Genomic DNA, 18,871 nt, shown 5'->3' with positions numbered 1-18,871 from the left:
CAGCAGGAACAGGAGTTTTGGGTCCCATACTCAAAGAATTAGGTACATAACTGGTAAACACATAATAAAAATCCAAGTATTATTAAAAGGGTAGACAGAGACATGATCTTCACATGACAAGCAGCACCAAAATAGGCTTTGCTTTTGTTTTTTCCTTTGAGGATTTTTGTGGGAAATTGATTGCATACAATGCAGCAATGTACACAAATCAAGAAATGCACAAGTTGGGGTCCAATCTCCACTCAACTTGGTTACTACAAGAGTCTAGGCAGCAGATATTGATAAATGATTGACCATTTTACTTTTACAAGCAGAGCCTTTGATATTTGTATCCACTCTAACTAACCAAACCTTGAAGCACTAAATTGCTTCTTTAAGCTCAAGTAATACAAGATTACAACAATGTTACCATCATACAACAATTACCAACCCGAAACCTGCAAATTTACTTTTTGCTTATTTTTCAAAACGGAGAAGCGATTCATCTTTACATACCTTTTGGAAGTGTAAACCTGAAGCCTTGATCAAATCGATAATCGACATTCTGGCATCAGGTCAAGGTTTGTCGAGCCATTCATTATCAGCAGCTACTCTTCCCGACCCAAGGGCACTCATCCTGCCAAATGACCCGACGGTTGATAAGCTCTTGTAACTGCTACTACCCTCACTGTAGTTACGAAACCTTCTAGATTTTCTTGAATTTGAGAATGCAAGGTCCTTGGGATCAGTATCTGTGTCAACTTTGACGTTAGCTACTACCAATTGTGCAATGTTGCTTCTGCAAAATGGGCATACTGGAGCACTGTGACAAGCAGTTGTAGGGTTGGGCTTATTGTGGCAGCACAAGGCTAGTGTACATTGCGCGCACATTTGGTGACCACAGTCTTGAACTTCAATTGTGCAGACTTGATCAAAACATATGCAACATAGCTCAGCGTCACTGGTCTGCAGCAGAGCACTTCTCACTATCAATAAAAAGTACTTTTAGATGGTAACTACGCATAAAATTAGTTAGTGAAACTTTAAAGATTGTTCTTTCTTTCAATGATTATATAGATTAACGTTCTTTATAAGAATAGATTGGATACGGTTAATCAGCAAACAAACTTAGTAGCTTTTATCACACAGAGATAAACAGAGCTACGCACTGCTCTTTCGTTTATGCTCATATTCTATTCAGGAACGGATGCCTTTCTATCTAAGATTTGTTATATTAGGTGACTTTTAATCCGCGGACTTATGTCATAACTAACAAAGAGCCCAAAGCAAAGACCTATTGCATGAAAAGTAAGGAACACAAATAATTGCTATTAATATACTAATAATATTTACTTCAAGCATTTACACCTATACCGTGGACTACTATCATACTAAGCAAAGACTTCTCCACTTTAACAACCATCTTAAATAGTTAAGCCATCAAAATCTAACTGTCAACCTTGCACCTGTTATCATCAATCTTGAGAAATAGAAAAGATCTAATCTGAAAATTCCAGTTAACTTGCATTATGCTCAAGGTTATATAAAAGCTAATTCAGTAGTCAGATTTGTGTTTGCACTTGCCTCTAAATTACATCCAAAAGTTCCCTCTTCACACAGATCTTAAGACTTGATTACTTTTTGTTACTTGGATTGTGCCTAAGGTTATGTAAAAGCTTTATTAAGTGGAAACCATCATATTTGAGTTTACAGTTTCCTCTAAATATTCATCCAAAAAGTTTCATGTCAACACAGACCTGGAAACTGTGGATAACTTTTCAAAGAAAAAAAAACTAGGCTGTTGAAAATATTAAGTGGGAGGGTGGTGCTCAACCAACTTGCTAAGAGGGCAAAATTACCTCCGACATATTATCATCAATCTCCACATCAGAATGTGATGGGGATGGCACGGAATATGCCGTGCCCTTCAAAATGTTCCTTTCCCTCTCCCTATTAGCCTCCATTAAGGCCTGTTCTAATAAAGCCTTAGCCTCCTGATTAAGCTCAGCAATGAATTTTAATGGTGATGGCCACACCAGAGGCTCAGCAGAAGAAGGATTCAGCAGGGCAGCACATGCTCCGTGCTTGTACTTTAATGCAATTATATATGGTATTCTCCTGTCAAAAGCGGAATGCAAGATGATTCATAATTAATCAGCACACCTTACTAGAATCAGACACAATACATAAAGGAATACGTTTTCTTGCTCAGCATTCAATAAGGGATAAAAGGTCAATTCTTCAATTATAGGGTCAGACCAAGCCTACTGGCTAATATCAAAATCAGTTCACTGATTAGCAAGACTGGAAAGTAAGAAAAAAATTAAAACCTGAAAGTGTAACTTCCTAATATTTTGGCACCAACAACGAATTTGCAATGAGTAAAAATTCATTTTGGAAATTTACAAATTGTTTGGAAGTATACAAGTTGAGAAAGACAGTGAAGCAATACCCTGATGAATCTCTTTGATGCCGATCTGCACCCCAAGCTAAAAGTTTGCGTATGCAGTCCACGGAACCCCCTCTTGCTGCTAAATGAAGGGGAGTACTACCAGGGAAGCTGATTAACAAAAATGCCAAACTGAGATACATAATGTAACTACAGAAGGGAACGACATTAAAGAAAAATACAGATTTATTACCTATATCCACCCGTAGAGGCACAAACCAGGGCTCCATTATCTAACAGTGTATGCACACAATCAGGATGCTTTTGATGTGCTGCTAAATGCAAAGGGGTTGCCCCCTTTCCATCCCTAATATTTACAAACCGGGCAAATCCCCTGCAACCGGATCCGAATCCAAAAACTAAGATAACAAACTGAATATTTCCAAATCAAAACTAAGTAAAAGAAATTTAAGAAAAGAAAAACACACACCAAGAGGTAGCAACATGAGAGGTCCTGGCAACAGATAGAATGGCTTGAAGGGAGTCGGAATGACCATAGTAAGCGGCATAGTGCAAGCAAGTTCTCCCATTGAGAGAATCAAACTTCAAAATCTAAAAAAGAAAATTCATGTATTACACATTATTCAATACTCCGACGAATTCATAAACAAAAAAAGTAGGATTAAACACATACATTAGCACCAGCTTGAATAAGCATTTCCACACAAGAAAGATTCCCATGCATTGCAGCCAACATTAATGGAGTCTACACAAACATTAGCACAAAGTATCCACCATCAACACACTTACTAAAGCAAAAAGAAAAACAAGTAAGAGTGAGAAAAAAGTCACCTGCTTGTGCCGATTGACCACATCAGGATTAACACAACGATCCAAAAGCAAAGAAAGAATCTGAAAACACAAGGCATACGAAATGAAAAGCCAACAAGCAGAAAATTTATAGATAAAAGTAAAAAAGAAGGCAAACCCACCTGGATCTGGCCATTAGCAGCAGCGATATGAAGAGGAGACTGACGATCATAAAGAGTGGTAGTGTGATTAAGGCGAGCAGCAGGATCTTTGTCCAGCAAAGCCCTCACAGTCTCAACATCACCAAATTGAAGCGCAACGAAAAGGGCCTGCTCATTTCGGGGCCTGCAACTCAACCCCTGACCCATCTCTTCAATTTCTCTCAACTTGTTAGAGATGGGCTGAGGAGAGGGGATGCTTGTTCATCGGGGAAGAATATATACGAGTAAGGTTTTAAGTGATACTGCTGCTAAATGGTCATAACTCATACCAGTAGGGGGTATTTTCAGACCCTTACTGTAATTTGTATTAATATATCTATTATAATTACTATTTATTTTAAATTTTTTGAAGAAATTATACTCGCTATTATTATTATAGCTTCGAGATTGGTGCTGCCCGTAGGGAGGAACAGGTGACCGTGTCAGGAGTAGGACGGGTGAGTCGGTGCAGGACTCTACTTGTAATGTGTCAGAGCATCTCCAATAGGAAAATACTTGGTGCACATAATTGTGTACAAAAATATGTACATAATGACATGCGGCGGATTTTAATTGGATGGCCCCCCTGCATTTACACCAACCACCCCAATTAAAACCCACCACATCACTTGCCACATCATTATGTACAAATTTTCTGTACACAATTATGTGCACATAGCACTACTCTCTCCAATAACCTCTTAAATTGACTCTTAAAACCAAAAATAAAGAAGATAATAAAAAATGAGCTCCAATAGGCTCTTAGTGCCTCTTAAAAATACTAGGAGCCTCTTCTCTCTCCTCTCTTTTAAGAGCCATTACATGGCTCTTAACTTGTTTTTTATAATTTAATATTCACTCTCACCCATGTGACTTTGAACTTTTGTCATAGTGGAGTATAAATAATAATAAAATATAATGTTAGGAGTGTGTATAGAGAGCATTATTGGAGATCAAACTCTTAGTAATGTATTAACTTGTTAGGAGCTTAAGAGCATCTCCAATGGTGCTCTTAAATCACTCTTCAAAATATAATATAATATTTGACTCCTAGTGAGTTAAGACATTGAAAAAGATTTCAACTCCAATGCTCCTCTTTATACTTGCTCCTTATTCATATTTTATTCATATAAATGAGAGAGAAAAGTAAAAAGAGAGAATTGTTGGAGGTAAAGTTGGAGGGAAAGCAATATTATATTCATGAAAAAGAAGTTAAGAGCTCTTACATGCTCTTTAAAAGAGAGGAGAGATGATGAGCTCTTAAAATTTTAAAGAGCTTCCAGGAGCCCATTGGAGCTCTAATTCTTGCTTTGCTCTTTAAATTTGAAGTTAAGAGCTCATTTAGAGAGCCCCTTGGAGATGCTCTAATATTTTATATTATATATAGGAGTTAACTAAGAGACTATTGGAGATGCTCTTAGAGCAAGTCCAACAGCTGCCCTATTTAGTGTCCTAAATCATAATATAGGGCATTTGATTGAAAAACTTGATCCAACAATATTCTAGTGATGCCCTATATCACTAGGATAACCCATTCAAGCCCTATTTTTGAGGCACTCTCTCTCCTTGCCCTATCCCATATTTTATAATAAATTCTTACCAACACTCTCTTTTTCTCTCTACTTTATATTATGTTTTAATGATGAAAGTGAACTTTTAATAATAAAATATTAGACATATAATGAAAATAAGGCACATTGTTGGAGTTGAAGTTAGTAGAATATGTCCTTAACTACTAGGACATAATTTTTTATATTATATTTAGGGCTCCAACTAGGACACTGTTGGACTTGCTCTTAATAATTTAATAATTTAGGACATCTTTTTTATGTATGAACTCCAACAAAATGTCTTATAAGTGTGTCTTATTATTAAACTAATAATTTATTTGAATTAATATTGGAGGGAAGTAAAAAAATAAGAGGAGAGAGATGCATTGAAATGGTGGGAGTGCCTCAAAAATGAGGCACTTGTTGGATGTCCTAGTGGTTTAAGGCACCATTAGGACATTGTTGGAGTATACATGTCATCTAAATGCCTTAAATTTTAACTTAGGATATCAAGTTAGGACATTGTTGGACTTGCTCTTAGACACCAGAATTTATACTTTCATCTCCAATATATACACCCTGTTAGGTAGTACCTTCCGTCCTATTTTATATGATTCTTATTTTTTTGGGACGTTTCAAAAATAATGAATCTATTGTACTACTCCCTCCATCTCATATAATGTGTCTACTTGAGAAAAAAATATCTCATTTTATGTGTCTTGTTCCTTGTCCAATGCAAATAGTCTTTCATTTTATATTTCCAACAGTTCACTCATTAAGCACACAAAAAGCTCATAACTTTGGCGGCTCACTCATTAAACACACAAAAAGCTCATAACTTTGGCGGCTTGGAAATCGAGGAGTTCACTTCGCTAGTCGCTACTCATAATATGAATTTGATTGCTGTGTATATAAATATTTGTTCTCCATGTTCCTCTTCTCTCTTAAACAATTCAGGCTTAAAAAATCAGTCATATTAAAATGAATAATTTTGACTTGAATAAGTTTCCAAAAGATGAAGAATATGGAGTTCCTGAAGAAGATGGAGTCCTTGCTGCAGAAGAAGATGTGGTTCCTGCTGCAAAAGAAAATGAGATTCAACAAACTCTTCCTGCTGCAGAAGAAATGAATCTGTTGAGTGCATCTTTGTTGGAAATAATTTTCATTTTCACTGCGATATATTTTCCGATTGTGCTGCAAACCCGTGGATGAGCAAATAAGTTAAGACTTGTTGAAGTTAATTTATGTAACTTGATTTAGACTCTTAATCTATTTATAATGAAATTGTCATTCTCATTTGATAGTCTCAACCATACATATATGTTCTTACTTTATGTATTGGGAGCACTTGAAAATGGTCCTTTCACGTGTTAAAGTTTGCAACAGCATTGCAAGTACAAGCCCAGAATCATGTCATTATATAGATCAAAATACATCATGATGTTCTTAACTAATATGAGTACAAAAATGCACCAGGAAAAATTCTCAAGCAAAAAACCTAAGCAGGCCTTTATCACACCCATCAAATATTTTGAGAAGAATTAAGCCACTCAACTACATCTTCAAGTATCTTTGCATCACACTGCATCTGTACTGGAAGTTCATTTTTCCTTTCCAAATATGCTTTATTCATATGTGGGATTTTGTAAGTATTGTCACCTCTAACCTTCATAATCTCAATCATGCACTCTTATAGAGTTAAAAAAATATAATTCGACTTCTTGGTTGAGAACGAATCAAATTCCTTCCCCACTGATTTGATTAAGTCGTTTATATTCCTAGGAGCCTCCTTGTAGTATAGAGATTGAATTGCATTAAAGAATCCAAGATCTAAGACATTTAATTCGGGAGAATTCGGAGGCTGGCAAGTTAGTTTAATATTCAAACCCGATTGAGCAACAACTGAACAAAACTCAACGTCATTTGGATCGATATGCGTCCTAGCGTTATCCTGTTGTATGTGTATTAGAGTATTCTCATCACCGAATGGCCAGTTCTCTTGTATAGCCGGGATTACTCTATTGATCAAGAAAAATATGCTCATGTCCCTTCCGACAGAATTCATTGCCTCTGTTTCAAGGGTTCTTGCACCCCTATTTACGCTGCTCCTTTTATGAGGTTCATTTGTTACATATGGGAAAATCCCGATCTTTTCAGAGAATAGTTCTTTGCCATCTGAATCAAACCTCGGTCGCGCTATAGCGTCCAAGAACATAACCTTTGTTAAAAAAAATTTGCTCTTACAAGTTCGTACAGGATCACATTTCCCCGGCAAAAGATAATATTTTTCTGCTTTTTTACTAATATAAAACCATTTCTCGTCAATATGGATTGTATTAGACATGTCCGAAAACTGAGGGGTTGTGTGGTAGACTACTCCTTTTAATCATAGACAAACAAAACTGGACACTCGCTTTCTTGTTAGAGTCTTTCAACTGTGGTTTGACAGGATTACTGTGACGACAAGTTTCACCAGATTTTTTTCTGCAATGTAGAGTTGCTCTGCTGATCTTTACAACACATGCTAAAGATTCCAAACTTGTTCTTCGAGATAGAGGAATTTTTCTGAATTGCTCCTGATCGATTTCAATTCTTCTACGTCCATAATTTTTGGTTTTTCTATGACTCACATCAGCAAGCAAGCCCTGGTTTGGAGAATTTGTTCCCTGCTTCCATACACATGACACCGTCCGAGTTGGAACACAAAATATTTTTGAAATTTCTCTGATGGTGCCTTTTGGTAGCTTTCCAGAGACATTTTTGCTTACCAAAACTAAATAAATTTGTCGTCGTTCTTCATTAGACAACACCTTGAGTTTTCTGGGCTGGCGTCGACCTTGTAACACTGCTTGTTCATCTTGGCGTTCATGCTGTTGTTCATCTTGTTCACCTATAAAACACAAGCCTTAAATATTAGTATCATCTAATGGCAAAAAATTACTATTGTCCAGCGGAGGTTCATTTAAATCAATGTTTCTAGTTGGTTCTGTGTATTGGTGAAAGTTTTCTTCTTTAAAAGTATCTTTCAAATTTGCAGTATGACAAATTCATGTTACTAAAAGACTAAGAAGAATATATTCCTAAACATGCAAATATATGTAGAAAGATACCTTGGTTAAGATCAAATAGTGTCGTTGATTTTTTCTGAACGTGTACATTGTTTTCTTCTTCGCTTGATTGTTGATATGCTTGTTTGCTTGGTTTTTCATCTGATCTTGGTGGGAGATTTAAGTCGAAAGTATTTGAAAAACTCATTATGTATGAACTGGGTTCTCTGAAAAACGTTCTGTGTATATATATACAAATATGGCGGGATAGTTTAAAATTTTCAGTCCTAAAAGGTTGGCTTAAGATTGAAAGTTCAAATTTAAGCTTTTGATTTAAAATGGAAACTTTGTAAATTTATTGGAGGGAATTTGTTTTTTATGTAAAATGACTCTTGAGTTTTTATACTCCTCGAGATGAAAGCAGGAGCAAGTCTTGTAATTAATGACGGTGAATCCCATGTGAGAATATAGCTGCATAGTTATTTGATTAGATGGAGTGTTTAAGTATTCTTAATATGTGTGAAATTTGTAAGTAGGACACATAATATGAGATGGAGGGAGTAATTATTTTTGAACGCTACTTTTCACTGTCACACCCCACTACTTCTCTATTTTATATTCTCTTTTTACTAAATTAACACTAATGCACCCACTATTTTCTTTCCCTATCTCAAATTTATTATTAAATTTTGATAGGTCTCGTCAGTTTACCCACTTTTCAACTAAATTTACTCTTTTTATAGCTTTTTTCTTATTCTCCGTGAAAGTCAATCATTACTCACATAAAATGGGACGGAAGGATGAAGACAATAATAATTGAAAACTGTCATTTTCTTTTAAGTTACATGCCTGAACATGATGTAGTTGGAGATCTAAAATTTGTGATCGATTCTTTATGAACAGTAAACGTAACAAATACTTCCTTATACTCCCTCTGTCCCCCTCATTTGTTTACCGTTTCTATTTTGGATCGTCCCCCTCATTTCTTTACATTAACTAAAACAACAATTTTTTATATAATAAAAATGAGCTGCTTATCTTTGTGTCCCCACAAATTCTGCTATGACAGGTTAAACCCTCCTACTTTATGTACTTTGTATATTTAAATATTCCTTGGATGCGTTGTATTGCTGTTCAACAGATTACTTAAATCGAATACATTGGTCTCCGTGTCCCTCTCTTGTGTAAACTACTGAGAGGGACAGAGGGAGTATATGTTAAACTATATAATAACATTATAAAATAAATTTTCATATTATTATAATAGTAGATCTTTGATAAACAATTGGCAAATTAATCACTGCTGATATCCCCCTCACATACATGCCATGTTTTTAATTATGCAAAACACAACCCAAATGAAAATTCATTAAAAAGGCCAATGGACCCGTGATAGAGTTTCAGGGTCACCATAGGTCACTATGTAACATATTAGTAATCCTGGATACTGCCCACACTTGACCTCTAATACATGTCACAAATATTGAATAATTGTAGATCATTTGCAACAATTTATTGTATCCGTCAATATTAAAAAGATTCTAGTAAGATTATAAAGATCATGGTCAAACAAGTGGCTAAGATGCTAAGCAATATCCAAACTTTGGAGATGGGCTTCATGAATTTCTTTTAATTTCTCTCTTCACAAATAATGGATCCATTTTGATGAGATTGTAGTCTCCAAAATGAGATTTCTGATAAATATGGACAAACCAAAGCATGTCATAGTTTTATCAGTACCAATACAAACTGAAACAAAATTCTAATTTCTTATTCATTCAAATGAGCATATATAATAACAATTTAAAAGTGTAAAGTGCCATATTACTTGAATACACACACTAGCACATATAAAATTATAAAAGAAGTTGTATTACATAATCAAACTCAACCACATGTCAAGTATAACGACGGAAACATGTGTTTTCCGTTAGGTATCCAAATTTTTTAATTATAACTACGCGTCAATTATATAAAAGTTGCTAGTTAATGTCATAAAAGGGAAATTTGAATCCGAAAGTCTATAAATAATTGGACTCAATATCATAACAATCATAAATAAATGGGAAAAAAAGGTAGCCATATTTTTGAGATATATTAAATGATTAATTTGATCTTTTTCCAGATTTTAGGATTATAATCTCATTGAGGTTGAAAAGAAATGTTTAATATCCTATGTAGGTATCTTTATTGTCGTGCAGGAAGGATAATCTGGTCACACATATAGAACATGTTTCAAATAAATTATTATAGTCAACATAAAGGAGTTAAATAAGGTTTAATGAGATCATACTTGAGATTTCAATAATGCATTCCTGAGATCATGCTTGAGATTTCAAAAGACATGTGTGTGCACGCGCGTGCGTGCATGCGTGCTTGCATGTGTACTAGAGGCACAAAGTTTAATCAGTAAGTTGACGCGACCATTTGACATCCTAAATCCATAGTATGTTTCTTACTTCAAAATACAAGATGACGAGAAAATTAAAGAATTTAATAAATAATTACAAATCATGCATTAATCATATATAAGAAAAAATGTTTATAATGAAAAGCTATTAATTGTTAAGATTGTTTATACACTTTTCAGGGTCCATATTAACTAAACTAATTTGTTGATTTATATCAACAACTTTTAACTATATGAATCAAATTTAGGAATTTGAGTAAAACAGTAACAAAAAATTAGAAGAAATTCCGGGGAAAAAAGCTTAATAGAAAGAAAAATCACTCATATAGACTAAAGCAACAAAAATCAGAAATGTAGATAACAACTAATTAATGAAGCATAAATTATATGTAAAGGATCATCTAATAACTACATCTTCAGCATATAATATATATTTAAGTGCCGGGAACCTAGAAATCCTCGGGGGCCGGGGAGCGGTGGGTGGTGGGGGGTAAATGCCCCCAAAAAATTGTAAGATAATTTTCAAATTTACACTTCTTATACTTCATTATGTGTGTGAAAGTAATCTAAATGTAGATCGAAGTCTCAAAGTCATCTAACAATAGATACATTTTTATTTTGACGAAATGACGTAATCATGCATGAGAGTATAAGTTTTATTTAAACTAGCCATATTTTACTTTATAAGAATTCACAATAAAATGTGAACATAGTATGTAACAGATTAATTACAAAAAGACACGCGATTATGTGAATACTGACCTTCTGAAATTGACCTTTCTCAAATTTTTATCTCTTGAAAGCTTGATTTTGAAGTGTAGGAGCATTACTTTAGTTTTTCTCCTTGCATATTTGATAGATCTTATGACAAGTTTATAAAAAGAAAAGTATTGAGGATACTATGACTTACCTTATCTTAATAGAAAAACTTTTTAGTATTTAACTAAAAGAATTGAGTTAGAGAACAAATAACTTGTTACATCCATTTTTATTTTAGATAGAGACTTATATCGGTATTGAATAACATATAACATTGAATATAAGTAAATCGAATGTTCTTAGTGTGTTGAAAGCATACCAACAAGCTACAAGAAACATTCAAATTTTTTATATTGAATATTATACTCCAAAAATATATGTTAATAAAAAAATACATACTTAAAGTCATTTATGCACCAGTATATACACACACATAATTGATGTAATCTATATAGTTTATGAAAGGCATATGTTCAGCCTATTTGTATTTAAAGAGGTACAACTCAACTCAGATAAGAAAGCTCAGTAAATAGCAAGTCAACGGAATCCGTACGAAGAACGTCAAATGATTTATGGGAATTATATGTCAGATAAATTCCAGGATGCTGCTGCACACCACTGAAAGAAGTTCATTAATATGTTCAAGCCTCAGTGCACAAATAATCTTTTGTGGCACGTCCAGGAGTTCAGAAGATATAAAGTTTCTATACTTTATTTTATCAGAAGATTCCAGTTAATGAAGATGTACTTACACGACGAAGACTCGACGAACAAATCAAATTCTTAATGTTTATTTGACAAAGAATATTTGATTTAACTAGATACAGATGAACCAGACAGTGCATCTGTGTATCAGTTATTCAAATTAAATATTTGAAGTCAAGCAGAGTTGGTGGTTCGTTCGCTCGACTGATCAAGACGGAGTTATTAATGTTTAAAGAAGACGGGAAGCAATTCTACTGAAGAATGGGTGATTAAATATTTAATAGATTATTATTTCACTTCACAAATAATTATATTAATTATGTAATTTATTTGTTAAATTAATTCACTCTTGAATTAATTTAATTTATGAAGTTATATGATTAATTTAATTAAGTGGATAATTTTCTATTTAATATACATTTTAATTTACATCCTTAAATCATCAAAACAAACTCAGTAAGACAATCCAAGATTGTCTTACCGAATCTGTTTCTAGAAAGAATGGAGCATCAGCCAAGACAATCTGTCTTTGTCTTACCGAAGAACTCTAGAAGTCTGCCAGACAAATTGTCTGACCGTGTGTTCTCTGCCAAGACAAAGTGGATTGTCCTACCGAAGATTTGTGATTGCCTGGAAGACAATCTTTGATTGTCTGACCGAGGGAATGCCTGCAGACAATTCCTGAGTCTTTCAAGACAATCTTTGATTGTCTGACCGAAGGTGCTCTGCCAAGACAATTGGATTGTCTGGCCGAGAGAACAACACTGCCAAGACAATATAATTGTCTGACCGAACTATAAATTGTCTTGCGAGCCTTTTGATTGTCTTTCTGCCATGCTTTTGGCTTGATAGGCAATTGTAATTGTCTTGCCCTTGCTAGATTGTCTTTTCTACTTGCAATTGTCTTGTCTTTCAATTGTCTTACAAGTACAAATGCTTTGCCTATAAATATGGCATTGCATCCTTCATTTTCAAATGTTCATTCACTTTGTAATCAAAGCATTTTGTAAAGCTTTCAAGTTGTTCGTAACTTGCTTGATCGTTATATCCACAGTTTTCTGTGCTTTGATAACCCGGTTGTTTTAATCACTAAATCTAGAATATACCCTGTCGAATTTATTCTACGAACTTTAGTGAACATTAAAACTGAACCATTTTAATTATATAACGACTTCAAACATTGTTATATTAATTAATTATAATCTGATTAACAAATCATATTCAATCAGATTCACTTCCGCGACGATTTGGTACTGATTGTATTCAACCCCCCCCCTTCTACAATCATATCTGGACCTAACAATTGGCATCAGAGCGGTTTATACCATTTTTCCGTATCAGATCCTATACACACTCTGTAACGTCCAAATATTTTTTATTCGAATTAATTTTATTCCAAAAATTAATTCTGATTTAAAATATTTTTCTTTCAAAAATCCAAATCTCATCCAAACACTATTCACTTCAAATCCTTAAATATGAGTACACAAAAGATCAGTAGCATCAAAATCCCACCGTTCAGCCAGGAACACTTTGGCCTATGGAAGAGGCACATGTTCCTATTCCTCCGCACTGCGAACAGAAAATACATTGGGATTTTAGACAAAGGTGTTACTACTCCGATGAAGGTCATATTAGCACACGAAGAGGATGGTGTGTTGATACCTCATCAGGTTATTCCGAAAGAACTTTCTGAGTACACAGATGAAGAGAGTGATCAGATGAACTTAGATGATGCTCTTCAACTAATCTTGGTTGAATCTCTAAATCCAGTGATGTACAATGCTGTTGTAAATTGTACGAACGCCAAGCAAATCTGGGATACATTAGAGATTATCAATGAAGGCTCAGAGGAAGTTAGGGAAAACAAGAAAGAGATACTGATGGCTCAGTATGAACAGTTTGGTTCTCATCCCGGTGAAGGGATTTCAGAAGTATTTATCAGACTTAATAATTTGATAAATAATTTAAATCTAAATGGGAAATTCTACGACAAGAAAGAGGTCAACATGAAGTTTCTCTTAACCCTTCCTGAACATCTGGAACACAGAATCACTGCCATCAGGGAAAGCAGAGACCTGAATGAGATTTCTCTGGAAAGACTCTACGGAGTTTTGAAAACTTATGAACTGGAGCAAGTTCAGAGTAAACAGAGATATGGCTGGGGTAAAACACAGAATCATTCGAGAGCTCTAGTTGTTGAGTCACCTGTACTGGAAGAAAAGAAGAAGGATGTTGTTGTTCCTTCTGAAACTACTCAGGAATTTGTTGTACCTGAGATGGGTCAGACTGCTTCTACCAGTGGTGACGAAGAGTTCTATACAATGGAAGAGCTTGAACAGTTAGAAGATCAATCTCTATCACTGTTTGCCAAGAAGTTTGGAAACATGAGATTCCGGAAGAACCCTTCCTATAAATACAAACCTACTGTTAGTAAGTTTCAGAAGGGAGGCTATTCATCTTCTACAAGCAAAGGAGGATACAAGACTGGAATGGTGGACAGAAGCAAGTTCAAATGCTTCAATTGTGGTGAACCTGGACACTTTGCAACTGAATGCAAACAGCCCAAGGTTCAAGGAAAAAGAAAAGATTCGTATGATGAGCTGAAGCAGAAGTATGATGCACTGGTTAGAAAGCATCATGGTACTTCTGGAAGTCAAAGTTTCAAAAGCAAGTCTTATCTGGCAGAAGGCAAAAGCTGGGATGATACAGATAGTGATGAAGAGGAGCAGCTAGGGAATGTTGCTTTCATGGCTACTACTGGATCATCTTCACCTCCTCCTGCTGGAAGCTTTCAGGTAGATCCTACATGCCCTAAACTGTTTATGCAATTAGGACTTGAAAGAGATGATGCTATTAAAAGGATGAAAGCTGCTAATCTTAAAATTGATACTTTAGTCTTAGAAATTCATGCTTATAAGATGAATGAGATGAAAGTATTAAAACCTAAAATAGAACAATTGACTATGGATTTAGGATTACAATGTGCTAAAGTCAAAGTTCTAGAGAAAGGTGAGATTGCCTTAAGACTTCAGCTAGACGAAGAGAAAGTTAAGTGTAAAGCCTTTAAGGATGCCTCCTTGATAGTCAAAGAACTTAATGATAAACAAGAGATCAAGAGAACTGTTGGAATAGGTTTTGACTATAACAAATCCGTAGGTAAGGCTAGTAACATTACTCCTTTCAAGAAGAGTGCTGAAGAGAGAGGGATTCCTTTTGTTTTGAAAGATTCCCTTAAACCTTTGTTTAAAACCTCAGAAGCTGAACCTCTTCTAGAGACTCCTGTTGTCATTAGATATGAACTAAAACAGGAAGACCTTAAAATGAAAGAGAGTAATGAGATGAGAGATGAGATTCTGACAAACCTGAAACCAATTAAAGTGAAAGGCAATGTAAGGTTGCCTAAAGCTGGTTTAGGTGTCAACTCTGAGAGAACTAAATTCAACAAGCCCAATAATTTTGTTAATAGTAAGAACAAGAACAATAGGTGTCATTCTACTGAGAACTTTAAATCTGATAACAAGGTTAGAGTAGAATCTATTGATGTTCCTACTACTATGACTGATACTTCTGTTGTTTCTACTTTTGATGCATGTCATAAATCTTGTAGTGTTGATAATTGTATGACTTGTGCTTTCAATTTGATGTCTGCTTATTTTAAAAATTTGCATGCTAAAAATGAAAACACATCACCTAGACAACACACAAACAACAAGCATGCTAGATCAAAGACTGCTAGTCCTACTCATGTGAGGAAGGAGACTTATGTTCCAAAGCCTAAAACTAAGGTTTATAAGGCTGTTGTTAAGGAAATAAGTTCAGTCAAGTCTGAACCAAGTATCAGTCCAAGAGGCTCTGTTGTATTACCTAATAGAAATCAGTTCTTTAAGACTGCCGGACCCAATCAAGTATGGGTCCCAAAGAATGTTTAATCAAGTTGTCTTCTGCAGGGTGCCAGTGGAATTGTTCGTGTTACCTGGGTGCTTGACAGTGGAGCGTCAATGCACATGACTGGCAATAAATCCCTGCTGGAGGACATAAGAGAAGGAGCTGGCCCTACAGTCAGTTTTGCTGATAATAGCAAAGGTCGTACTGTGGGATATGGCAAGTACAAAATTGGAAGGATCATCATAGAAGATATTGCAATAGTTGAAGGACTTCAACATAATCTCCTGAGTGTCAGTCAATTCTGTGACAAAGGATATTATGTTCATTTTGAAAAGGAGATATGTATCATTAAACATATCAAGGATAAGCGTCCTTCACTATGTGGCATAAGGAAAGGCAATATATTCGTAGCTGATTTGTCTTCAGGACCTGGAAACGAAGTTCACTGTTTCTACGCCAAAGCATCTGCTGAAGATAGTTGGTTATGGCATAAGAAACTCTCACACCTCAACTTTAAAACCATGAACTCTCTAGTCAAGAGAGATCTAGTGAGAGGATTGCCTTCCCTGGAATTCTCATCTGATGATCTCTGTGAAGCTTGTCAGAAAGGAAAAGCAAAGAGAGCATCTCACAAAGGCAAAACCATCAATACCATTACAGATCCACTTCATTTGTTGCATATGGATTTGTTTGGCCCCGTGAATGTTGCATCTATTGATGGAGGAAGATATGCCTTAGTCATTGTGGATGACTTCTCGAAATTTACATGGGTTTACTTCCTGGCTTCTAAGGATGAAACCCCGATGACAGTGATTGATCATATAAAGTCTGTTGAATTAGAAAAAGGTGTGCCAGTGAAAGCTGTAAGGTCAGATAATGGCACTGAATTCAAGAATCAAACTCTAATCAACTTTTATTCTGAAAAGGGAATTAGAAGGCAGTATTCAGCACCAAGGACTCCTCAGCAGAATGGAGTCGTCGAAAGGAAGAATCGTACACTGATTGAAGCTGCAAGGACTATGATTGCTGAATCAAAGCTTCCTCTGTACTTTTGGGCTGAAGCTGTGGCCACTGCCTGTTATACCCAGAACAGGACTTTGATCAACAAGGATCATATGAAAACTCCATTTCATTTGTATAAAGACAAGAAACCATATGTTAAACATCTTCATGTCTTTGGAGCCAAGTGTTTTGTTCTCAAGGATGGTGAAGAGAACTTGAACAAGTTTGAGCCAAAGGCATCTGAAGCAATTTTTGTTGGTTATACAAATAATGCTTATAGAGTTTTTGTGATTGATACTCTGTCAGTGAAAGTTAGTGTCAATGTAACATTTGATGACACTAAACTACCAAGTTTACAGTCTGCTGATCCATCTGAATCTCTGAAGTTTGACAACTATCCAGACTCTGATTCAGATGATGATACACCACCTGAGGTTGCAACAGGAGATGACAACAATGATAATGATCCAGGCAATGGTGGAGGAAATGGCAATAATGCTGGAGATTCCACTGATGCCAGTGGTGGATCATCAAGTCAACCTGGCAACAACTCAGGGGGAGCTGATGGATCAACTAGTCATACACATCAGCCAAATGATAATACAGCTGAATCATCAAGGACACACCTTCCAAGGGAAAGGATTTGGAGCAGAGATCATCCCTTTGATCTTATTATTGGTGATCCTGATGTTGGTGTAAGAACTAGAAGTGCTACGACAAATGAATGCCTATTCTCTGGGTTTCTTTCTCAATTAGAACCAAAGAAAATAGAAGAAGCACTTGCTGATCCTGATTGGGTTCTTGCCATGCAAGAAGAACTCAATCAATTTGAGAGACAAGAAGTCTGGGCCCTAGTTCCAAGACCAAAAGGAAAATCTACAATTGGAGCTAGATGGGTCTTCCGTAACAAGTTAGATGGTGATGGCATTGTTGTAAGAAACAAAGCCAGACTGGTGGCAAAAGGTTATTCTCAGGAAGAAGGAATTGACTACGATGAAACCTATGCTCCAGTTGCTCGTCTTGAAGCCATCAGAATATTTCTTGCATTTGCTGCACACTCCAACTTCAAGGTTTATCAGATGGATGTGAAAAGTGCATTTCTGAATGGAAAGCTGGAAGAAGAAGTATATCTGGAACAGCCCCCTGGCTTTGAAAATCCAGAGTTTGCTGATTTTGTATACTTCCTATTCAAAGCTGTCTATGGACTCAAGCAGTCACCAAGGACATGGTATGACACTCTCTCTGAATTTTTAATTGAAAACAATTTTACTAGAGGTGTCATAGACAAAACTCTCTTTTACAAATTGCATGATAAAGATATGATATTTGTACAAATATATGTTGATGATATTATATTTGGTTCTACTAACGATAACTTGTGCAAGAGATTTGCTAAGTTAATGCAGAGTAATTATGAGATGAGTATGATGGGTGAACTGTCCTACTTCCTTGGTCTTCAAGTAAGCCAAAAGGAAGATGGAATATTCATTTGCCAATCCAAGTATGTCAGAGATCTTCTTCGAAAGTTCAATTTAGAAGACTCTTCACCGGCAAAGACACCCATGGCCACTGCCACAAAGCTTGACCAGGATAAATCTGGTAAGAAAGTTGATATCACAAGCTATCGAGGTATGATTGGCTCTCTACTTTATCTTACTGCAAGTAGACCAGATATCATGTTTGCAACATGTTTGTGTGCTAGGTTCCAAGCTGATCCTAAGGAATCACATCTTATAGCCGTCAAAAGAATCTTTAGATATCTTAAGGGTACACCTGGTTTAGGTATTTGGTACCCTAAGAATACTGGTTTTGACTTAACCGGCTATACAGATTCTGATTATGCAGGATGCAGGATTGATAGGAAGAGTACGTCTGGAAGCTGTCAATTTCTAGGACGTCGGTTGGTTTCCTGGTATAGCAAGAAGCAGCACTCCGTGTCTACTTCTACTGCTGAAGCTGAGTATATCGCTGCTGGTAGCTGCTGTGCTCAGATCTTGTGGATCAAGAACCAACTGAATGATTATGGTGTTGTAGTAAACAAAATTCCCATATTTTGTGATAATACAAGTGCCATAGCCATTTCCAACAATCCGGTTCAACATTCAAGAACCAAGCACATTGATATCAGGTAT

The 18,871-nt window shown here is 35.7% G+C and overlaps 1 protein-coding gene across 2 annotated transcripts; it reads right to left on the bottom strand.

Annotated features, from left to right (window-relative positions):
- Window positions 1-251: 251 nt before the first annotated feature.
- On the bottom strand, window positions 252-3,682 carry LOC108208936 (putative E3 ubiquitin-protein ligase XBAT31). 2 transcript variants are annotated; one of them, XM_064087056.1, is made up of 8 exons: window positions 3,361-3,682; window positions 3,221-3,280; window positions 3,063-3,134; window positions 2,859-2,980; window positions 2,622-2,762; window positions 2,432-2,539; window positions 1,839-2,097; window positions 252-965 (listed from the first exon to the last, which is right to left on the bottom strand). In XM_064087056.1, exons 1-8 carry the CDS (start codon window positions 3,544-3,546, stop codon window positions 963-965), a joined length of 951 nt encoding a protein of 316 aa, XP_063943126.1. In that variant the 5' UTR covers window positions 3,547-3,682; the 3' UTR covers window positions 252-962. The 2 variants fall into 2 exon arrangements, with proteins under 2 accessions (XP_063943126.1, XP_017235064.1); XM_017379575.2 differs by having other exon boundaries at window positions 252-945; window positions 3,361-3,681.
- Window positions 3,683-18,871: the final 15,189 nt, after the last annotated feature.

Source organism: Daucus carota, chromosome 2 (genome assembly GCF_001625215.2).
Source record: "Daucus carota subsp. sativus chromosome 2, DH1 v3.0, whole genome shotgun sequence".
Taxonomy (NCBI): domain Eukaryota; kingdom Viridiplantae; phylum Streptophyta; class Magnoliopsida; order Apiales; family Apiaceae; genus Daucus; species Daucus carota.
The sequence above is the reverse complement of the archived record's forward strand: the minus strand, read 5'-3'. Positions and strand labels throughout refer to the sequence as shown.

What these genes read in the sequence shown, in the direction of transcription:
- LOC108208936 (XM_017379575.2), bottom strand. Translation starts at nt 3,546, where the DNA reads ATGGGTCAGGGGTTGAGTTGCAGGCCCCGAAATGAGCAGGCCCTTTTC. An exon ending in TTATTCAAGCTGGTGCTAAT is followed by an intron (nt 2,981 to 3,062) that starts GTATGTGTTTAA and finishes TTTCTTTTTTAG; the next exon opens with ATTTTGAAGTTTGATTCTCT. An exon ending in GCCTCTACGGGTGGATATAG is followed by an intron (nt 2,540 to 2,621) that starts GTAATAAATCTG and finishes TTTGTTAATCAG; the next exon opens with CTTCCCTGGTAGTACTCCCC.